The 16,171-nt window shown below is 39.8% G+C and overlaps 1 protein-coding gene across 1 annotated transcript in view; it reads left to right on the top strand.

Moving 5' to 3' along the window:
- SOX30 (SRY-box transcription factor 30) overlaps positions 1 to 16,171 on the top strand; it is a 95,253-nt gene that overhangs the window by 1,785 nt on the left and 77,297 nt on the right. The window contains exon 2 of the mRNA XM_053719667.1: positions 15,477 to 15,641. Within this exon, the coding sequence (XP_053575642.1) occupies positions 15,477 to 15,641 (165 nt within the window). The remainder of the gene's footprint in view (positions 1 to 15,476; positions 15,642 to 16,171) is intronic.

Genomic DNA, 16,171 nt, shown 5'->3' with positions numbered 1-16,171 from the left:
TGTCTGTCCGCCTGCTCAGAGCAGGCGGACAGGTTATGGAGCAGCGGTCTTTGTGACCGCTGCTTCATAACGGCTGTTTCTGGCGAACCTGCAGGCTCGCCAGAAACACGGGGCATCAAGCTCCATACGGAGCTTGATACATATGCCCCTCAGTCTCTGCCTCTAATGGTCAGTCATGGATCTACCCACAGAACTACAATGACTTTCACACAGCGTAGGCCCCCAGTCCTCAAAGGCATCTTGCAATTGTTGGAAGGTAAGCATAGCATATAATTCATTCTTTACTGCACAATTCTAGTGTAAACATAAACTGCACAATTTAGCTAGAGCTTTCTATTGAACAAATTCTTTTTTTTATGGCTAGTGACTAGAGAATATTCATGAATGTCTGCTTCTCATTGGCTCACCAGCTCTATCCTCATCTGGAACGACACAGAAGCATAACTTTGATTTTGTATTTAAGTTATTTGCAGAGAATAAACACACAATAAAAGTATGTTTGTCTTTAATATAAATAGCAAAAAAGAGGATGTTATTTTTATTTTAAATATATTTTTAAAGGGATGGTGAACTCTCCCCTTTTTAAAATCAGATACGGAATGTTAGTGATATTTAAGATGGAGTTTTAATTTGTCAGTTGTAATGAAGTTAAGATGGACTATAACTTACTTTTTAATATAGATATGAAATTCAAATACCCCTCACTCCGCCGCCAACTTTAAAAGTACATTTTTCTGTGAGCTAAAGGTTTGAATTGTTCTCCAATCACGTAATTGGCTTAATGTTAAAATAATTATAAATGTCTACTTGACAGAGTTTTAATGTTGAAGAGGATACATGAGTTTTTTTGTTTAATCCCAGATCTAGGGATAGGAGATCTATTTTTACATTCTGCTCAGACCTACCACGTAACCAGTGAATGCACTGATCAACCAGTATGCCAACACTGTAGTAGCTATTTAAAGGGACATGGTAACTGAAAATGTTTGTCTTGTATATAAAGGTTACAGATGTTGCATTCCAGTCCCTAGGGGAATAGAAACTTAAAAACTTAAATTGTATTTCTTAGAGTTAAAATTCAGTTAAAGGGCCAGTAAACCTATAAAAACAGAATTTATGCTTACCTGATAAATTACTTTCTCCAACGGTGTGTCCGGTCCACGGCTTCATCCTTACTTGTGGGATATTCTCTTCCCCAACAGGAAATGGCAAAGAGTCCCAGCAAAGCTGGTCACATGATCCCTCCTAGGCTCCGCCCACCCCAGTCATTCGACCGACGGACAGGAGGAAATATATATAGGAGAAACCATATGATACCGTGGTGACTGTAGTTAGAGAAAATAATTCATCAGACCTGATTAAAAAACCAGGGCGGGCCGTGGACCGGACACACCGTTGGAGAAAGTAATTTATCAGGTAAGCATAAATTCTGTTTTCTCCAACATTGGTGTGTCCGGTCCACGGCTTCATCCTTACTTGTGGGAACCAATACCAAAGCTTTAGGACACGGATGAAGGGAGGGAGCAAATCAGGTCACCTAAATGGAAGGCACCACAGCTTGCAAAACCTTTCTCCCAAAAATAGCCTCCGAAGAAGCAAAAGTATCAAATTTGGCAAAAGTGTGCAGTGAAGACCAAGTCGCTGCCTTACATATCTGGTCAACAGAAGCCTCGTTCTTGAAGGCCCATGTGGAAGCCACAGCCCTAGTGGAGTGAGCTGTGATTCTTTCAGGAGGCTGCCGGCAGTCTCATAAGCCAATCGGATAATGCTTTTAAGCCAAAAGGAAAGAGAGGTAGAAGTCGCTTTTTGACCTCTCCTTTTACCAGAATAAACAACAAACAAGGAAGATGTTTGTCTGAAATCTTTAGTAGCCTCTAAATAGAATTTTAGAGCACGGACTACGTCCAAATTGTGTAACAAACGTTCCTTCTTTGAAACTGGATTCGGACACAAAGAAGGTACAACTATCTCCTGGTTAATATTTTTGTTGGAAACAACTTTCGGAAGAAAACCAGGCTTAGTACGCAAAACCACCTTATCTGCATGGAACACCAGATAGGGCGGAGAACACTGCAGAGCAGATAACTCTGAAACTCTTCTAGCAGAAGAAATTGCAACCAAAAACAAAACTTTCCAAGATAATAACTTAATATCTACGGAATGTAAGGGTTCAAACGGAACCCCTTGAAGAACTGAAAGAACTAGATTTAGACTCCAGGGAGGAGTCAAAGGTCTGTAAACAGGCTTGATCCTAACCAAAGCCTGAACAAATGCTTGAACTTCTGGCACAGCTGCCAGTCTTTTGTGAAGTAAAACAGATAAAGCAGAGATCTGTCCCTTCAGAGAACTTGCAGATAATCCTTTCTCCAAACCTTCTTGTAGAAAGGATAGAATCTTAGGAATTTTTATCTTGTTCCATGGGAATCCTTTAGATTCACACCAACAGATATATTTTTTCCATATTTTATGGTAAATTTTTCTAGTTACAGGCTTTCTAGCCTGAATCAGAGTATCTATTACAGAATCTGAAAACCCACGCTTTGATAAATCAATCGTTCAATCTCCAAGCCGTCAGTTGGAGGGAAACCAGATTCGGATGTTCGAATGGACCCTGAACAAGAAGGTCCTGTCTCAAAGGTAGCTTCCATGGTGGAGCCGAGACATATTGACCAGGTCTGCATACCAAGTCCTGCGTGGCCACGCAGGAGCTATCAAGATCACCGAGGCCCTCTCCTGATTGATCCTGGCTACCAGCCTGGGGATGAGAGGAAACGGTGGGAATACATAAGCTAGGTTGAAGGTCCAAGGTGCTACTAGTGCATCTACTAGGGTCGCCTTGGGATCCCTGGATCTGGACCCGTAGCAAGGAACCTTGAAGTTCTGACGAGACGCCATCAGATCCATGTCTGGAATGCCCCATAATTGAGTTATTTGGGCAAAGATTTCCGGATGGAGTTCCCACTTCCCCGAATGGAATGTCTGACGACTCAGAAAATCCGCTTCCCAATTTTCCACTCCTGGGATGTGGATCGCAGACAAGTGGCAGGAGTGATCCTCCGCCCATTGAATTATCTTGGTCACTTCTTTCATCACCAGGGAAGTCCTTGTTCCCCCCTGATGATTGATATATGCAACGGTTGTCATGTTGTCTGACTGAAACCTTATGAATTTGGCCTTTGCTAGTTGAGGCCAAGCTCTGAGAGCATTGAATATCGCTCTCAGTTCCAGAATGTTTATCGGGATAAGAGACTCTTCCTGAGACCATAGACCCTGAGCTTTCAGGGATTCCCAGACCGCGCCCCAGCCCACTAGGCTGGCGTCGGTCGTGACAATGACCCACTCTGGTCTGCGGAAGCTCATTCCCTGTGACAGATTGTCCAGGGTCAGCCACCAACGGAGTGAATCTCTGGTCTTTTGATCTACTTGAATCGTCGGAGACAAGTCTGTATAATCCCCATTCCACTGTCTGAGCATGCACAGTTGTAATGGTCTTAGATGAATTCGTGCAAAAGGAACTATGTCCATTGTTGCAACCATCAATCCTATTACTTCCATGCACTGCGCTATGGAAGGACGAGGAACAGAATGAAGTACTTGACAAGAGCTTAGAAGTTTTGATTTTCTGACCTCTGTCAGAAAAATCCTCATTTCTAAGGAATCTATTATTGTTCCCAAGAAGGGAACTCTTGTTGACGGGGACAGAGAACTTTTTTCTTTGTTCACCTTCCATCCGTGAGATCAGAGAAAGGCTAGGACGATGTCCTTATGAGCCTTTGCTTTTGACAGGGACGACGCTTGAATCAGGATGTCGTCCAAGTAAGGTACTACTGCAATGCCCCTTGGTCTTAGAACCGCTAGAAGGGACCCTAGTACCTTTGTGAAAATCCTTGGAGCAGTGGCTAATCCAAATGGAAGTGCCACAAACTGGTAATGCTTGTCCAGAAAAGCGAACCTTAGGAACTGATGATGTTCCTTGTGGATAGGAATATGTAGGTACGCATCCTTTAAATCCACGGTAGTCATAAATTGATTTTCCTGGATAGTAGGTAGGATCGTTCGAATAGTTTCCATTTTGAACGATGGTACCCTGAGAAATTTGTTTAGGATCTTTAGATCCAAAATTGGTCTGAATGTTCCCTCTTTTTTGGGAACTATGAACAGATTGGAATAAAATCCCATTCCTTGTTCTCTTATTGGAACTGGATGTATCACTCCCATCTTTAACAGGTCTTCTACACAATGTAAGAATGCCTGTCTCTTTATTTGGTTTGAAGATAATTGAGACCTGTGGAACCTTCCCCTTGGGGGTAGTTCCTTGAATTCCAGGAGATAACCTTGAGAAACTATTTCTAGCGCCCAAGGATCCTGAACATCTCTTGCCCAAGCCTGAGCAAAGAGAGAAAGTCTGCCCCCCACTAGATCCGGTCCCGGATCGGGGGCTATCCCTTCATGCTGTTTTGGTAGCAGTGGTAGGCTTCTTGGCCTGCTTACCCTTGTTCCAGCCTTGCATTGGTTTCCAGGCTGGTTTGGGTTGTGAAGTATTACCCTCTTGCTTAGAGGATACAGAATTAGAGACTGGTCCGTTTCTGCGAAAGGGACGAAAATTAGGCTTATTATTAGCCTTAAAAGACCTATCCTGTGGGAGGGTGTGGCCCTTTCCCCCAGTGATGTCTGAAATAATCTCTTTCAAATCAGGTCCAAATAATGTTTTACCTTTGAAAGGAATGTTAAGCAATTTTGTCTTGGAAGACACATCCGCTGACCAAGACTTTAGCCAAAGCACTCTGCGCGCCACGACAGCAAACCCTGAATTTTTCGCCGCTAATCTAGCTAATTGCAAAGCGGCATCTAAAACAAAAGAGTTAGCCAATTTAAGTGCTTGAACTCTGTCCATAACCTCCTCATACGAAGATTCTTTACTGAGTGATTTTTCTAGTTCCTCGAACCAGAAACACGCTGCTGTAGTGACAGGAACAATGCATGAAATTGGTTGTAGAAGGTAACCTTGCTGTACAAAAATCTTTTTAAGCAAACCCTCTAATTTCTTATCCATAGGATCTTTGAAAGCACAACTATCTTCGATAGGAATAGTAGTGCGTTTGTTTAGAGTAGAAACCGCCCCCCTCGACCTTGGGGACTGTCTGCCATAAGTCCTTTCTGGGGTCGACTATAGGAAATAATTTCTTAAATATAGGGGGGGGAACAAAAGGTATGCCGGGCCTTTCCCACTCTTTATTTACTATGTCCGCCACCCGCTTGGGTATAGGAAAAGCGTCGGGGGGCACCGGAACCTCTAGGAACTTGTCCATCTTACATAATTTCTCTGGAATGACCAAATTGTCACAATCATCCAGAGTAGATAACACCTCCTTAAGCAGTGCGCGGAGATGTTCTAATTTAAATTTAAATGTCACAACATCAGGTTCAGCTTGATGAGAAATTTTTCCTGAATCTGAAATTTCTCCATCAGACAAAACCTCCCTCATGGCCCCTTGAGATTGGTGTGAGGGTATGTCAGAACAGTTATCATCAGCGTCCTCTTGCTCTTCAGTGTTTAAAACAGAGCAATCGCGCTTTCTCTGATAAGTAGGCATTTTGGATAAAAGATTTGCTATGGAGTTATCCATTACAGCCGTTAATTGTTGCATGGTAATAAGTATTGGCGCACTAGATGTACTAGGGGCCTCCTGTGTGGGCATAACTGGTGTAGACACAGTAGGGGATGATGTAGTATCATGTTTACTCCCCTCATTTGAGGAATCATCTTGGGCAATATCATTATCTGTTGCAATACTGTCCTTACTTTGTTTGGACACTATGGCACAATTATCACATAAATTTAAATGGGGAGACACATTGGCTTTCATACATATAGAACATAGCTTATCTGATGGTACAGACATGTTAAACAGGCTTAAACTTGTCAACAAAGCACAAAAAACGTTTTAAAATAAAACCGTTACTGTCACTTTAAATTTCAAACTGAAAACACTTTATTACTGAATATGTGAAAAAGTATGAAGGAATTGTTCAAAATTCACCAAAATTTCACCACAGTGTCTTAAAGCATTAAAAGTATTGCACTCAGAGCTTTAACCCTTAAATTAACGGAACCGGAGCCGTTTTTAAATTTAACCCCTATACAGTCCCAGAATGAGGCTCTGTCTATAACTAGAAAGGCCCCCATCTGAAAAAGGTGTCCAACACAGTGCCTGCCGTTTTTCTAAACGTTCCCCAAGATTATAATACCAATAATTAGTTAGAATCTGCATAATATGCCTAGTAAAGCAATTGTTTTAGCCCAGAAAAATGTCTACCAGTTTTTAAGCCCTTTTTGAAGCCCTTTATTCTTTTATGTTTAACTAAGAAAATGGCTTACTGGTCCCCATGAGGGGAAATGACAGCCTTCCAGCATTACATGGTCTTGTTAGAAATATGGCTAGTCATACCTTAAGCAGAAAAGACTGCTAACTGTTTCCCCCAACTGAAGTTACTTCATCTCAACAGTCCTGTGTGGAAACAGCAATTGATTTCAGTTACTGTCTGCTAAAATCATCTTCCTCTTACAAACAGAAATCTTCATCCTTTTCTGTTTCAGAGTAAATAGTACATACCAGCACTATTTTAAAATAACAAACACTTGATAGAAGAATAAAACTACATTTAAACACCAAAAAACTCTTAACCATCTCCGTCGAGATGTTGCCTGTGCAACGGCAAAGAGAATGACTGGGGTGGGCGGAGCCTAGGAGGGATCATGTGACCAGCTTTGCTGGGACTCTTTGCCATTTCCTGTTGGGGAAGAGAATATCCCACAAGTAAGGATGAAGCCGTGGACCGGACACACCAATGTTGGAGAAATAATGTTATATCATTCTGCACATAGTACAGAATTATATAACATTATATTAGCACTAGCTTTATGCAATCTAATATTGCCTGTGAATTTTTATTAAAAAAGACTGTTTTCAGACCCACTCTCTGTGCTCTACTGAGCAGGTCTGTTTTTATCACAGAGCGCATCTGGCCAGCTGTCTAGTCACAGCCCGGCGCGACCGCGCCATTACACTCAGTGCAGCTCGCTCCCGCTGTCAGACAGAGCAGGAGCGAGCTGCACTGAGTGTAATGGTGCGGTCGGGCTGATCGGAACAGCCAATAGAATGCGAGCTCAATCTGATTGGCTGATTGGATCAGCCAATCGGATTGAACTTGATTCTGATTGGCTGATTCCATCAGCCAATCAGAATATTCCTACCTTAATTCCGATTGGCTGATAGAATCCTATCAGCCAATCGGAATTCGAGGGACGCCATCTTGGATGACGTCCCTTAACGGAACCGTCATTCTTCAGTTGGACGTCGCCGGATGAAGATGGGTCCGCGGTGGAGGTCTTCAGGATGGAGCCGGTCCTCATCGGATGAAGATAGAAGATGCCGCTTGGAAGATGATTGCCGGTCCGGATCAACTCTTCTTCCCGGATAGGATGAAGACTTTGGAGCCTCTTCTGGACCTCTTCAGCCGCCGGATGATGGATCGCCAGCCCCCGCTTGGGTTGGATGAAGATTTTGGAGCCAGGACCGATCGGTGAACCTGGTATGGTGAAGACAAGGTAGGATGATCTTCAGGGGCTTAGTGTTAGGTTTATTTAAGGGGGGTTTGGGTTAGATTAGGGGTATGTGGGTGGTGGGTTGTAATGTTGGGGGGGGTATTGTATGTTTTTTTTTACAGGCAAAAGAGCTGAATTCTTTGGGACATGCCCCGCAAAGGGCCCTGTTCAGGGCTGGTAAGGTAAAAGAGCTTTGAACTTTAGTAATTTAGAATAGGGTAGGGCATTTTTTATTTTGGGGGGCTTTGTTATTTTATTAGGGGGCTTAGAGTAGGTGTAATTAGTTTAAAATTGTTGTAAGATTTTCCTTATGTTTGTAAATATTTTTTTATTTTTTGTAACTTAGTTCTTTTTTATTTTTTGTACTTTAGTTAGTTTATTTCATTGTAGTTATTTGTAGATATTGTATTTAATTAATGTATTGATAGTGTAGTGTTAGGTTTAATTGTAGGTAATTGTAGATATTTTATTTAATTAATTTAATGATAGTGTAGTGTTAGGTTTAATTGTAACTTAGGTTAGGATTTATTTTACAGGTAATTTTGTTATTATTTTAACTAGGTAACTATTAAATAGTTCTTAACTATTTAATAGCTATTGTACCTGGTTAAAATAATTACAAAGTTGCCTGTAAAATAAATATTAATCCTAAAATAGCTACAATGTAATTATAATTTATATTGTAGCTATATTAGGATTTATTTTACAGGTAAGTATTTAGCTTTAAATAGGAATAATTTATTTAATAAGAGTTAATTAATTTCGTTAGATTAAAATTATATTTAACTTAGGGGGTTGTTAGTGTTAGGGTTAGACTTAGCTTTAGGGGTTAATACATTTATTAGAATAGCGGTGAGCTCCGGTCGGCAGATTAGGGGTCAATAATTGAAGTTAGGTGTCGGCGATGTTAGGGAGGGCAGATTAGGGGTTAATACTATTTATTATAGGGTTAGTGAGGCGGATTAGCGGTTAATAACTTTATTATAGTAGCGGTGCGGTCCGCTCGGCAGATTAGGGGTTAATAAGAGTAGGCAGGTGGAGGCGACGTTGAAGGGGGCAGATTAGGGGTTAATAAATATAATATAGGGGTCGGCGGTGTTAGGGGCAGCAGATTAGGGGTACATAAGGATAACTTAAGTAGCGGCGCTTTGCGGTCGGCAGATTAGGGGTTAATTATTGTAGGTAGTTGGCGGCGACGTTGTGGGGGGCAGATTAGGGGTTAATAAATATAATACAGGGGTCGGCGGTGTTAGGGGCAGCAGATTAGGGGTACATAAGTATAACGTAGGTGGCGGTCGGCAGATTAGGGGTTAAAAAAATTTAATCGAGTGGTGGCGATGTAGGGGGACCTCGGTTTAGGGGTACATAGGTAGTTTATGGGTGTTAGTGTACTTTAGAGTACAGTAGTTAAGAGCTTTATGAACCAGCGTTAGCCCAAAAAGCTCTTAACTCCTGACTTTTTTCTGCGGCTGGAGTTTTGTCGTTGGATTTCTAACGCTTACTTCAGACACGACTCTAAATACCGGAGTTAGAAAGATCCCATTGAAAAGATAGGATAGGCAATTTACGTAAGGGGATCTGCGGTATGGAAAAGTCACGGCTGAAAAGTGAGCGTTAGACCCTTTTTTGAATGACTCGGGTTACCTAAAATAGGTAAAAATTCTGAAAAAGAAAAATCCAGCTCTAGAATTGAGCAAACTTTATGCCATGCATATACTACATTCTTAATAGAAATCAGACAGCTAACATTCTGCGGTAATTTCTGTACTTTGCAATGTAAATTCGCTTTTAATGAGAACGGAGCAATTACAAATGATTCTATCTCTTCGGAAGAGACGATGTTAGAGCCGGCAAGCCAATCTATTGCAATTTTGGTCTAACGCCGCCAGATTATACAATTTAAGATTCGGCAACGCTAATACCGGCAGCTCCCGAGGTTTGCATAAGTCTCTTCAGAGCTATTTGTGTTTTTTTATAATTCCAGATAAATTTAGAGTATAAAGAATTAATTAACTTTAGGTCCTTATTTAATATCAACAAGGGTAGGTTCTGAAGCGGGTATAACAAACGAGGGAAGATAATAGATTTGATTAACCTAACACCCGCAGTCAAAGACAGTGGAAATGTTACCCAGAGTTGTAGATCAGTAGCAATCTTTTGAAACAATGGCTCGAAATTAGCTTTATACCAGAAACTGGGATTCCTATGTAAAACCAATCCTAGATATTTAATAGCATCGACCTGTTTAACGGGGATACTAGGTGTTACTATCAGTCTGTTATTAAAGCACAATAATTCACTCTTTTCTAAGTTTATCTTATACCCGGAAAACGAGCTGAAAAGGTTCAAAATTTGTAACACTACTGAGATAGATCGCTGTACATTGGCTAGAAATAATAATACGTCATCCGCGTATAACAAGATCTTAAGGGAATGTGTACCAAGCTGACATCCTATTAACACCTCCCTGAATCGGATTGCTAGGGGTTCCAAGGCTATATTAAAAAGTAAAGGGGACAACGGACACCCCTGCCTAGTGCCCCTTTGTAAAATTATTTTGGATGAAAGGATCCCATTAATAAGTAAAAAGGATATTGGATTATGGTATAATCTGTAGATGAAATGTAATAATTCTCCTTTAAAACCAAATTGTTCTAATGATCTAAATAAATATTCCCAGATAATTGAATCAAATGCTTTGATAGCATCAAGGGAAAGAATAGCCGCATCTTGCCATACTGATTACTTTCTATCCTGGTCTACATTCCACGCGTAATCCAAAAGATTAATTAATTTACGTATATTTTTTGTGGGGTTTCTTGCTATCATAAATCCAGTTTGATCTGGATGAATGATATTGTGTAAACACTTGGAGACTCTTGCCGCAATAATTGCCATTAATATTTTATAGTCTATATTTAAGACAGAAATTGGCCTGTAAGAAGCCGGCTCCTCCGGATTCTTACCTTTCTTCAGAATGAGAGAAATATTTGCCATGGAGAAATATTTTGAAATAGGATTCATCGTGCAAAAATAAAAATTAAAGAGTTTTTCTAAAAACCATGATACCTCTTCACTCATACATTTATAAAATTCTGCAGGGAATCCGTCAGGGCCGGCTGCTTTATTCATTTTTAGATTATCTATAGCCTTTCTGATTTCTTGTATTGAGATCGGAGCGTTAATTACTAACAAGTCCTCATTAGATATTTTAGGGACCTTTATCATATCCCAAAAATTATTGTGGTTAACATTGTCTATTGCAACTTCGGAGTAAAGCTGTTGATAATAAGTATACAAAATTTCTACTATCTCCTTAGTTTCTGTGGTTCTACCTTTATCTGTTTGAATTGCCAATATAAGATTTTTCTTTTTTCTACTTTTAGTAAGTTTGGCCAAATATTTGGCCGAACACCCATGTACACCTTTAAAGTGAAGATTTAATTTTGCTTCTTCCTCTACTGATTTTTGCTTTAAAAAAAGGTCTCTTTCTTTTCTCTTGTCTCTATATTTCCCCCAATTCCCCACTGTGGGATTCGCACAATATACTGTATAAGCATTCCTGACTTGATTTAAAATTTGGGTTTCTCTTGCTCTACTCTTCTTCTTACCTATACTTACATACGCCTGGATTTCACCCCTTAATACAGCTTTAAAAGCTTCCCAACAAATATCGATCTTGTTAATATAATTAGAGTTTTCAGCATAATAACGCTGCCATGAGGCTTTCATATAATTAACAAATTTAGGGTTATTATACAGATATCGAGGAAAAATAAATCTAAGTATTTTACTCCTTTCTTTGTTACCTACTATGAAAAATAAAGAAATAATAGCATGATCTGATATACTAATTTCCCCTATTTCGGCCTCTAATTCCTGAAGTGATAATGTTTCTGAAATTAAAAAAAAATCTATTCTTGAAAATGTTCCATGTGCTTTAGACTTACATGAATATAGCAACTTGTCAGGATTTTTTAACCGCCAAACATCTACTAGTTTTAATCTCAAGCACAATTGTTTTAAAAATTTTGCGTTTCTATTATGTACTGCAATATTTTTTTTTGAAAATCTATCCAGGATAGGACAAAGAGTTGCATTAAAATCTCCTCCTAGAATTAAGTTCTCAGAGGCATAAGGAAATAATTTCAACTTTAAATTCTCCCAAAATTCTCTAGAGAACTTATTTGGGGCATATATATTAAAAATCACCAGTTTGACATTTTTTAGTTGGATTTGAAGAAGAATATACCTAGCCGCTTCATCTATTTCTACTTTAATTATCTTATAATCAAGATCCTTATGTAACAGGATAGCTAACCCACATTTTCTGGCTCGACTATCTGTAGAGATGACTGCCCCTATCCACTTTATCTTCAATTTCGCTGCTTCTTGCTGGTTAAGATGGGTCTCCTGTAAAAGGACTAAATCCGGATTGTGACTAGCTAATTTTTTAATAACTAGTTTGCGCTTAATGGGGGAAGTTATTCCCCCTATATTCCAAGATAATACTTTAATTCCCTCACCCATCTACCATCAGTCTTTCAAAAATCCCTCTGATTGGAGCGTGTATAGAAACACTGCCCGGTGCGACCAGAATTACCATACCTTGCTAATAATACACATATAATGGGGGGGGGGGGGGGGGCAAGGGGAGAGGGAGAGAGAGAAGGAGGAGAGGGAGAGGAAAAAAAAAAAAGAGAAACACCACACCAAATACATCTCTACGACATAGGACAACACACAACATATACATATAACAATTACGCTAGCCTTGTCTAAGAACAACATCAAATTTTGCATATACCTTATAACTCTTCCAGACATATTTTCACCCATCTCCTATTTACACAGCAGATTAAATCTACGCTCTAATTACAGAGTTTCTATATATTTTTTAACCTCTGAGACCTCCTCGAATGAGCGTCTAATACCACGATCTTCCACTATAATTCGAGCCGGATAAATCATCCGCGCTTTTATTCCCTTATTTATAAGTTGTGTACAATGCGGTGCCATAGCTCTTCTCCTCGAGGAAGTCTCAGAGGAAAAATCCTGAAACATTAAAATTCTACTATTTCCAAATAGAAGCGGTTCTGACATTCTAAAAAGTCTCATAAGTTCAATCTTGTCTTGGTATTTTAAGAGTTTAAATATACACACTCTATTTTTTGGAGCTCCATCCAAGGAGTCTTTCTTGGGGCCCAGTCTATGAGCTCGTTCAATTGTAAGTGGTACTGCTTGAGGGGGCATCCCTAGAGCCAAGGGGAGTGTAGTAGAAGTAAATTTTAACAAGTCTTCAAACTCTAGTGATTCCGGTAGGCCAACTAATCTAATATTGTTACGCCGGGAGCGATCTTCTAGATCCTCCAGGCGAAGCTGCATATTTCTAATTTTAGTATCTTGTTTATGTATAATCTCTGCCGATGTGTGGGTCTGATCTTCCAAGTCAGAGATTCTGGACTCGGCCTCTGTTAATCTAGTTGAAAAAAGTCTCACTTCAGATGATAGAGTAACTATTTCAGTAGAAATAGACCCTAATTCTTTTTTAATTGCTTCAAATTGGGGAGAAAATACTTCCAGAAGTTTAGCTGTAAGGTCTTGCATATCAAATACACTCTTACTAGGTTCCATAGTGCAATCTAAACTGGTATCAACTGTTCTATTACTTTTTTTATCTTTCACTTTCGCAGGCATTATGGGTGAAACAGATTTCACCTGGGTGATATATCTTTCCATTCAAAGTGGTACAAACAAACTATACGAAATTTAAGTACCGCCTAGCAAAACGGTACGTGATTATATAGATCCCAATGAATCTAATTACACAAATGTGAAGACCCCCCCTTCCCTCCCCTTTCTACCTCCCTAATAACTACCTATATATATCTACAAAAAATACACACAGAGACACAAAAAAAAATAAAAAAAAAATAATGTGAATCAAAAAAAGATCCTGCTATATATCATGCACCTGACACCAGCCTCAACAGTGTTCTACTGTCCCTAGTATTCAAAATTAAAAATAAAGTGCTGGCAAGTAATCCACCTTACACCATTTTGTCTATACACTAGTACAGACAGAACAGTTTACACTATAAATGATTTGTCAGAATGGAGCTAATGGTTTAGGATTTATCACAGTAGTATCTAACAATAGGTCAATTACTAATTGTTCAAAGTTAATCCTAAACCAAATAAGTAAAACCCCCCTCAAGTAAACAAAAAATTAGATTCCCTTGTATTTAAATCCTGAGGAGAAAAGAGAAGTTAGTATAATGCTGTACGGGACTCCTACCACTGTTTCTAATATGTAGGTTAAGGAAATAGTTTAAATTAGGTAGTATAGACCAAGAGAATAACACACATTGAATTACAGAAAGTAACTACTGAGCACAAGAAAAAAAATCAACATTTCTCAGCGCCAAACAATAAAGCATGATCAAACAACAATCAAATACACATTTTTTTTTCTCTGCCCCTTATATATGTTTTCTTTTCAATGTATACCTTTCCCCTACAGGTTATATTAAATACAAGGCCAAACGCCAATAATCCTCTTTAGAAAGATACTCAGTTCAAATATTCTGTCCATATATTACAGTTGTAGGGAAAAAATAAAAAATGAGTCCAATAGCCTTTTTTTTTATTCCTTACTTGCCCTTCCTCCAGCGTGAATACTCCGGTTACATTAATACCTCAGTTCCCTGATATACCGTCCAGACCAGGCTATCTGAGCACTTAACCTCCGTGCTGAACTACTGCAAGATACTGACGCTTACCGCACCTTCGTTTGTCTGGGAATCTTCTCTGCGTTCACACTGACTTCCCGTGGATGAAATTAGCCGGGTCTCTTCTATCTCCTTACACACCTCCAATTCCTATTGGTCACACAGTGGGGCTCAACACCTCTGAGCTTTGTGATTGGCCCAACGCCCTCTGCCTGCTCCTGACCAACTTGCCGCTCACATAGAAGGAGGAAACCACCACCTCTGGATCCGAGACCGGTAATATGCTGGACACAGTGCCCTAGGAGGCCATGGTAATGACCCCACAGCGGGCACACCAAATCTTCACACGGAACTCCTGAGCACCCACCTTCCCTCTGTCGCAACACTCCGACCCCACCAGGGGGGTCCGAATCGGGGGTTACACTCCAGGTAGACAAGGGGTAGGGTTTAGTGCTTTGAGAGATTGAAAGTTTGACACCTGTTCATTAATATAGGTAGAATGGGTTGCTGCTTTCTTTTTATTGAAATTGCTCCTAGCGCAATTGTGGCTCAAACCAGGGAGCCTTGATATGGTTTTTTTTTGGTTATCCTGCCGGGGCTTAGATGCTGTAGCCCAGCTCCCTAGGGTGCAACACACACCAACAACGGGAGCAACTGCACGGGGAGATGTCAAAAATAGAGACTCTGAGCACCACTCTCCTCGCTGCACGCCACCCTCAGCGTGTGCTCTGCTCAGAACTACTCCTCCCACCGGAAACCCGACATTATTTCCTATAAGCAGTGTGAACCTATGAAAAACAGCCACTCTGGATGGTTTTATTTCTACCTTTACTACAGTGCTCTGAGGAGCCAGAATATACTTATAATAAATGATAGTCAGTGACCCTTATGACCAATATAAGTTACTTGTTAACTTCATATTAAACATAGCAAAAAGATGTAATTTCCATCTCTGTATGTACAGTATATACATTACGTCAGTTCAACAGATTATATGGTAATTGGATTTACTGTCATTTTCATTGTAATTTATTACTCATTTTCATTATCTCTGACTTCATTTTGAGGTCTAATCTTATTGTTATCAATATCTGATGCTGTTACATGGGTCCTTATTCCTAGTTTGCTGTTTTGCACAGGTTGGGTGTATCAGCCAAAGATTGGGAAGAAAAAACATTTCCATCAGGTCAATTCCACTGTGTCCTCCACGTTACCCTCTCATAGAAACATGTCAAACTATGAGCCTGTCTACCAATACAGTGATCCGTCCTATTCTATGATGATCCCAGTGGTTACAAATGTTGGTGAGTTACTACTTAGAATTTGACTGTGCACTGCTTCTTAATTCTGTGTCATTATTTCTGATTAGCATACCTAGTACTGTTATTGTTAATTCTGTTTAGATCTCTAGATTGTCATCCCTGAGAACTTTAACTAGATATCATAAAGCAATTATGGCCATATTAAATGGAGTGCATCTGTTTGATTAATCCTGCCATGCTCAAACAGATTATATGGAGAAATGTAGTTATCTCTCTCTCCCTCTCTCTCTTGTTTCATTCTCTCTCTCTTGTTTCATTCTCTGTCTCTCGTTTCATTCTCTTGGTATTCGTAGTTGAAGGAGCAGCTATTCACTACTGGGAGCCAATAACATGAGGCATTTATGTGCAGGCACCAATCAGCAGCTCCTAAACCTATCTATATCCTTTTCAACATAGGATACCAAGAGAACAAATTAGACAATATATATAAATTGGAAAGTTGTTTTAAATCACATGCTCTATCTGAACCATGAAAGAAAAAAAATTGGATTTCATGTCCCTTTAAGGACTTC

This window comes from Bombina bombina, chromosome 6 (assembly GCF_027579735.1).
Source record: "Bombina bombina isolate aBomBom1 chromosome 6, aBomBom1.pri, whole genome shotgun sequence".
Lineage (NCBI taxonomy): Eukaryota > Metazoa > Chordata > Amphibia > Anura > Bombinatoridae > Bombina > Bombina bombina.
This window is presented reverse-complemented; position numbering and strand designations above follow the sequence as displayed.